The sequence below is a fragment of the Zerene cesonia genome, chromosome 2 (assembly GCF_012273895.1).
Source record: "Zerene cesonia ecotype Mississippi chromosome 2, Zerene_cesonia_1.1, whole genome shotgun sequence".
NCBI classification, from domain to species: domain Eukaryota; kingdom Metazoa; phylum Arthropoda; class Insecta; order Lepidoptera; family Pieridae; genus Zerene; species Zerene cesonia.
The window spans coordinates 1,193,597-1,201,131 of record NC_052103.1 but is presented as its reverse complement, the minus strand read 5'-3'; the positions used below and the strand labels follow the sequence as shown (position 1 = coordinate 1,201,131).

Here is a 7,535-nt window from a genome sequence, read left to right as displayed (position 1 = left end):
CACTAAATACTAATATATTTACAATAAAATACTTCTCTGATCATTAAATGACTTTAAATAAATAATTAAATTAAAAGCTCCCGCCTCGTTCAAAGTTTCCCGCCGACATATTAGTTGAATAATCTTTTGGCAGATCACAGAGTAAAAAAAACACCCAAGACAAACTAAAAATCTATTGCAATGGGTCAAGAGAAGTTATATAGTAGGTGAAGTGCAATAATATGCAATATTAAATAGGTATTTTGACCGAGAACTTAGACTTCGTTAGATACTGTTGAAACAATATTTACATTTATAAAATGACTTGCGTAATAATAATGCTATAAGTGTGTATTATGCAACTAGGGTCACTTTAGAAAGCATTTTTTAAGTGAAAAATTATAACCATAAATAAATAAAAATCAGAAAATAGACAAAAAAAGTAAGAAAAAGAAAGAAAGAAAAAATAAGAGATATTCTATATTCGTATCTATAAAACAGGGTTTTTTACCTTTAAACTATTGCCTAAAAGTATGGAGTAGCATAATACAGTAACCTGCTTGCGAATATGGAATATTTTCTATTGTAATGGTATTGTAATTTTTCCTTAGAAAAGTCAATATAACGCACGAAACTAGAAAAACATTTCATTGTTCCGTAACTCTACTTTTTGCTGTACATGACGTGTAATCAGTACTAATTCGCTGACATTTATGACAGTGAAGTTACATCACTAGTTATCTTGTAAAGGTCGGCCGGGTCGTGCTGATTACACTAAAATCGTATACCCGAAGTTATTAAGTAATTCCATTCATAATATACGCACAATAATGTTCTCACGCGTACTGAAACCCGTAGCCTCCGTGGCCGTACAAAATGGAGCAAAGAATTTTTCCACTTCACCTCAGGTAAAAATTGTTATTTGATCTGAAGGCTACTCTCAGTTATGAGAAATTAAATTTATTTTAAACATGATCTATCACTTAGTAACAATCACCCAACATTTGAGGGTAAGTTGTAAAATTTTGAATCAACTTTTGTGTAATTAAAAATGTATTTTAGAACAACTACAAAGTTGTCGTCGCTGGTGCGGCCGGTGGCATCGGTCAGCCCTTGGCCCTCCTGCTGAAACAGAATCCCCTGGTGAGCCACTTGGCTTGCTATGACATCGCGCCGGTGACCCCCGGCGTCGCAGCCGACCTCTCTCACATGGATACACCTGCCAAGGTCACAGGTCACAAGGGACCCGAAGAACTCGGCGCCGCTATTGAATGTAAGTATCCAATTAGGCTCTATAGATTCTTAATTTAATATAGGTTATGTTGCTGTTACATAATAGTTGTCATAACCTATATTTAGTGAAGGCCATGTTATGTCAATGTCACTTTTCATGGAAACTTTATAATCATATAAGATACTGAAAACAACATGCATAAGTTGCATGTTTATAAAACCAACAATATCTAATTGGCTGGCTTTTGCTTTGATTGGATTTATGTATAATATAATAAAAGGAGCAAAAAAGAAATAATAACATTGCATGTCTGAACTTATGATAAAAAGGACTCTGATTAGAGTTTAGGAAATGGGACGCTATGATGAGGCAAATTTTAGATGAAAATTTGCATAAAAAAAAAATTGGTTAATTAAATTTACCTCTTTTAAAAACTACCTGTCAATTCTAACATAAAATATGTGTGTATTTCTAGACCAAGCAAAATTATATGCCAGTTAATATGTTTGCATGTGATCCATGCATAGTTTTAGATTGTTTTAACTTTTAGATAGAATAGACTTTCTTTAAAATAGTACACACGAAACTTCATACTAAACCTGTAAAATTAAGTTATAGCTGTTTAATTTTCTATAGAAAACTTAGCTATGATATTTTTTTATGAATAAAATTTTATGGGTAAGTTCCATCTTTTTATTGATGATTCAAAAGGAAAATGCCTATTTTGTATTGAGATAATATTGATTGATAATAATATCAGATCATAAAACATGTGATAATATTGCTTGTAGAAATAGATAAAAATTTATTATTTATGTTCTCAATATAGTGTTGAACTATTTATTGAATTGTATCTCATATTGTATATTTAATAAGGTTTATAAATTCTAAAAACTATATATTGAAATACAAATTGAATAGGTAAGGTACAATTATGAATTAATATCTTATTATTAATCAAACATTTTTTAATCTAAATTGTAATTCTAAATGTAATGTAAGAGTCTATATAAATAAATATTCTCATTTTCTAGAAGAACCAAATAAAAGTACATCAATATATCATACACATGGTCAATAATTTTAAAATTATATAATTAATAAAAAGTTGTCACACAAGTGTTTGGACTGTCATAATCATTATACAGACGTTGTCACATCTCACCACGAGTAAAAATGTATTTTTCTTATTCAGATCAGAACTTTAGAACATTATTGATTATGATTGATATAGGACGGACTATCAAAACATGAATCCTCTAATATTTATATACTCTTGCAGCGGCGGATGTGGTCGTGATCCCCGCGGGAGTACCCCGCAAGCCTGGCATGACCCGTGATGACCTGTTCAACACAAACGCCTCCATCGTCAGGGACCTGGCCGCCTGCGTGGCCGCCAAGGCGCCCAAGGCGATGCTCGCCATCATCACAAACCCAGTCAACTCGATGGTGCCTATAGCTTCTGAGGTGTTGAAGAAGGTAGGTGAAGTACTAACTTAGAAGGATGTTGAGAAGCATCCAACAGATGTTTGCACAAAAATTGGAACATTTTTTTAAACAATTACAATAAATACTTTTTCTAGTGTTATTAAGTTTACTTATTAAGTTGATCTGATTGCTCCAATGCTTTTTTCCAAAAATTATTTTTGTGCAAAACTTATTGCTCCTAAATAAAGACTTTATTATTATGTATCTCATTCCATAATACTCTGTTACCACCTGGAGAAAAATACCCGTTTTTTTTTAAATCCATGTACAATCTTGCAACAATGTTTTTTAACACACGTACAATCCTGTCCGTCCCCAGGCGGGCGTGTACGACCCCAAGCGCGTGTTCGGCGTGACCACGCTGGACGTGGTCCGCGCGGCCGCGTTCATCGGCGAGATCAACGGCGTCGACCCGCGCTCCGTCACCATCCCGGTCATCGGCGGCCACTCCGGCGTCACCATCATCCCCCTGCTCAGCCAGAGCCAGCCCCCGGTGAAGCTCACCGACCAGGCCAAGATCGACGCGTTGACCAAGCGGATACAGGAGGCCGGCACTGAGGTGGGTGTGGGGTGCTATGTGATGTAGAAAAATCTGGGGTGAAACAGGCTTATTTGAATTTTGTATAGTAGAAAAGCTTTTAACTATAAGTATTGAGAGGCTCGCTGCAACTTGTTTTGCACGCGATGGTTTTACTAATCCATGTTTAAAGTTTATTGATGTTTTCATATAGTCCCGTAGCAAAGTTTGTATACAGAAGCTTTTATCAGTTCATTCTTTTATGTAATGAGATGTTATCAAATTCAAAGTTATCCTTTTTTTATTAATGTGTGTATGTTTGTGTGCAGGTAGTGAAGGCGAAGGCCGGCGGCGGTTCGGCCACACTCTCGATGGCGTACGCCGGCGCCAGGCTCACCAACTCACTGCTTAGAGGACTTAACGTATGTATTCTTTTTATTTATGTATTTATCATCATCATCATCATCATCATCATCTTGCCTTTATTTTCAATTTGTCAAGTCAATTTTTTCCATATGAAATGTGTATTAAAATGTTTTGCTTAATCACACATACTTATAGCGATCGGTAACTAATTTATAATGTTTACGTGAAAAGAAGCGAAAAGATTCAAATGGAATTTAATAATGCTCATATCAATTCAATTTGTGAAACAATTGTCAAGTTAAATGTAAACTTAGTTAAAAATTTTACATATTAGCATAATTGGAGTATACGCCAGTCAAAATTAGTCAGAGAAACAGATATAAAAGTTTATTGAAATCATTGATTTCTGTACCTAAAAAAAAAGATTAACTCTAAAATTAAATAACCGAAAAATAAACATAATGATTTTATAATACCATTTTCATATTCATTTTACAATAATACTATTTGTCTGTTTATTCTACAATCAGTTACAATAGTCACAGAATATCAATTTATTAACAAGAACCTATATATATCATAGGTAAAATTAAATTTCTTCAATTTACTTAAATTCATAATCACTTCTCTCTCCAGGGGGAATCCAACGTAGTGGAATGCGCGTACGTCAAATCCGACCTGACGGAGGCGGCCTACTTCGCGAACCCGGTGCTGCTCGGCAAGAATGGACTGGAGAAGAACCTGGGCTATGGGAAACTCAACGCGTACGAGGAGCAGCTCCTCAAGGCCGCTCTCCCCGAGCTCCTGAAGAACATCAAGACGGGAGAAGAGTTCGCCAAGAAGTAGACGAGATATTATACCTGATCAGACCGTCTACCCTCAGCGTTGTGATAAAGAACATAATTTTTAAATAAAATATGTAATTTGTCGCAAAGGTCTGATCGAATAGTTCTAATTGAAGTGTAGATGATGTACTCAATGAATGATTTGTATAAAGCCGATCGAAATTTTTACCCCAATTTTTATATGTGCATTTTTTGTTAGATCATTTATTCCGGATGTTTTATTTATTTGATGTCCTCGCTCGGCTACAAGGTGGCGGGTGGGGCGTCGGTCTGTATATAGGCTGCTTGATTCTGTATGATGTGTCAATAAATACTTTTTTTAATAGTATGTTTTGTTATATTTTAACTTAGAAATCTGTACCATTTATTGGTGGATAAGAGAATTTGTATGTTAAAACTTCTGCCCTTTGCACAACAATCATATAAGAAAATTGTGATATTTTTAGAAACATTGTATGTAGAAGGACCTTGACACTTGGACACATTTGGAACCAACGTAACTGTAGGTAAATCTCTCTATTAATATGTTATTACCAAATCTATATTTTGTCATAATTCTTTGTAGTATTTTCGTGGATGGAATGCGTTCATCCTACTTACCACTAAAATTATAATCACAAAAGTTTGAGGATGTTTGTTTGTTACCAGAAAAGCACTGAACCGAATTTTAGTGATACTTAGCAGTAATATAATCTACGTACTAGAATAACACATGAACTGTAGGATACTTGCTTATAGTCGCAGGTGAAACTGCAAGTCACAGTTGATTTGAGATTTATAAATTACATCCCGTTTTTATTGTATAATTAATGAAACGAATGCATAGATTTTTATTCCGATATGGAGCTCGTTAATAAAAGAAAATCTATTGAATATTCATGCTTAATGCTTACCGCTCACTATGCACTGAGGGAGGCAACAAAGTCGCACATTTTCCGGTATATTCTCAGATGCGATTGATTCTCATAGAACTCTATATAAATCTCGACCATTAATAACACTAAATATGCCGAAAAGACGGTGACGCCAGTCCAGGTGCGGTTTTTAGGATTACTGTAGCTTATCCTAGGACTGCTTTCCATTTTATATAAGCAATTACTGTATAAAATGTTGTTAATTGTACTTGGATGGATGCCATTTTATTTACAGCGACATGTCATGTGATGTTAACGATTACGGCTTGTAGCATATTTCAAATTGAGAACTTGTTAATTAAAATTATTACTCGATTTTAACCCATTTTAAATGGCAGATTAAATATATATACATTTAGTTATTTCTTCAACTATATTTGTTATCTATAGTAGCCAAACCATTCAAAAGAGTGTTCTCCAAAGAGTAGTATATTAATATGGAGTTTTCTATTAGTAATTTTTATTTCAACGCTGAGCCCACGAAGCATACCTAATTTATATAATTGAAAAAAATACACGTCCGTTTTTCTAGAAATCGTATATTACATTGTTGCAATAAAGATATATATTTTCTTTTAGGAAATATTCTCTAAATGAAAACAATAAATTACGGATAATTTAAAAACAAGGGAACGCATTCAATGATTAAAATAAACTACGCATACAATTCTTATATCGCCTCTCTTAAAAAATATTATAATTAATTTGAATTAGCGTAATGAATGTCTGTTAGCTACTGACAATGTGCAATCAAAGAGGGCACTCTTCTTTACAAATCGAATTCGAATTCTATTTTTTTATCGATTCTAGTTATATTATAAATGTAATGTTCGATGAATTTGAATTACATAATAAAAATAGCTAGTCGAAATAGAACTGAATTTGACCTGTTAATTTTTTTTGTATTAATTAATTATTATTAAGAAAGAAAGACACATTAATTTATATCAGGGCTCGCGAATTTTTCTGCCAATGTTGTTATCATTTTCTTTATGTGGTTATTGGATGACAATATCTTTATGATTGATCACTTCTAAACATGATTAAATATTTCTATGTCAAAAGCCAATCCTTAGAGATTGATAGCATCATGGTATCTCAGTAAGCAGTGGTGGCTCAGTGGTGAGGACCTCGGACTTCAAAAATCGATAAATCGGGGTTCGAGACCGGGCGAGCGTGCAGGAAATAAATTGATTTTTCAATTTATCTGCACATGTGGATAACATCACCACTGCTTAAAACGGTGAAGGAAAACATCTTGAGGAAACCGGCATGTCCAAGAATCAAAAGTTCGACGACATGTGACATCTGCCAACCCGCACTTGGCCAGCGTGGTGGATTATGGCCTGAACCCTCATAGGAGGCCTGTGTCCCAGCAGTGGGAACGTGTATGGGCTGATGATGATGATGATGATGATGATGATCTCAGTAAATTCTCCACAAAAATCCGTGTTTTCTGTAATAATGAATACAGGGTCGTTTCGCTTCCTGTAGTAAATTTTTGGGTTATTTGGATAAAAACAATTACTTATTGTTGTAGTTTCTTTCAATATCGGTATTTATTTTAAATATTTATATAGTTGATACTTTTTGATATAAGAATATCAGACGAGAATAGCTTCTTGATTGATTTCTTTTTGCAGTAATCGGACATCATAAATATTTTATGAGGGCTAAAAATTCTTACACCAAAATAATTTTACGGAATCTTAAAATAAAAAGCATTCAAAAATAAATTTGTATATTCTTATTATTAAAATATAATCATAATCAATTATTCATCTCAACTACAAATCAATTAACAGGATATCCAGTAAATAAAACACAACATACTCTGAATCTTATTTATTGATCGTCCTCTCCGAAGTTTCGGCTCGAGATCGGACATACATGGATTATCTTTTCTTTCGTCTACTTACATTACATTACAAGTTTATAAGAAATCACAATGTCGGCCTGCGCCCCGAGTCCCGCCCCGCGCCCCCGCCCCCGTCCCACGCCCCAAGCCCCCGCCCTGCGCGCTACAGCGATGGCGACTACGAAACAAAACAAAAATGGAAAAAAATTTCCGCGTTATGTAATAAAGGATTCAATGGCAGTGACGTGTTTTTGCGTATAACAATAAGTGAAAACATTCGGGGTCGGGGGCCGGGGCGCGGGGCGGGCGACGCACACACGCTCACACGCACGCA

General features: G+C 34.7%; 1 protein-coding gene across 2 annotated transcripts; it reads left to right on the top strand.

Moving 5' to 3' along the window:
• Positions 1-687: 687 nt before the first annotated feature.
• On the top strand, positions 688-4,757 carry LOC119833401 (probable malate dehydrogenase, mitochondrial). 2 transcript variants are annotated; one of them, XM_038357401.1, is made up of 6 exons: positions 688-887; positions 1,042-1,252; positions 2,496-2,692; positions 3,021-3,264; positions 3,552-3,640; positions 4,221-4,757. In XM_038357401.1, the coding sequence occupies exons 1-6, from the start codon at positions 810-812 to the stop codon at positions 4,428-4,430; spliced, it is 1,029 nt and encodes a 342-aa protein (XP_038213329.1). In that variant the 5' UTR covers positions 688-809; the 3' UTR covers positions 4,431-4,757. The 2 variants fall into 2 exon arrangements, with proteins under 2 accessions (XP_038213329.1, XP_038213321.1); XM_038357393.1 differs by having other exon boundaries at positions 689-887; positions 3,021-3,260; positions 3,548-3,640.
• Positions 4,758-7,535: the final 2,778 nt, after the last annotated feature.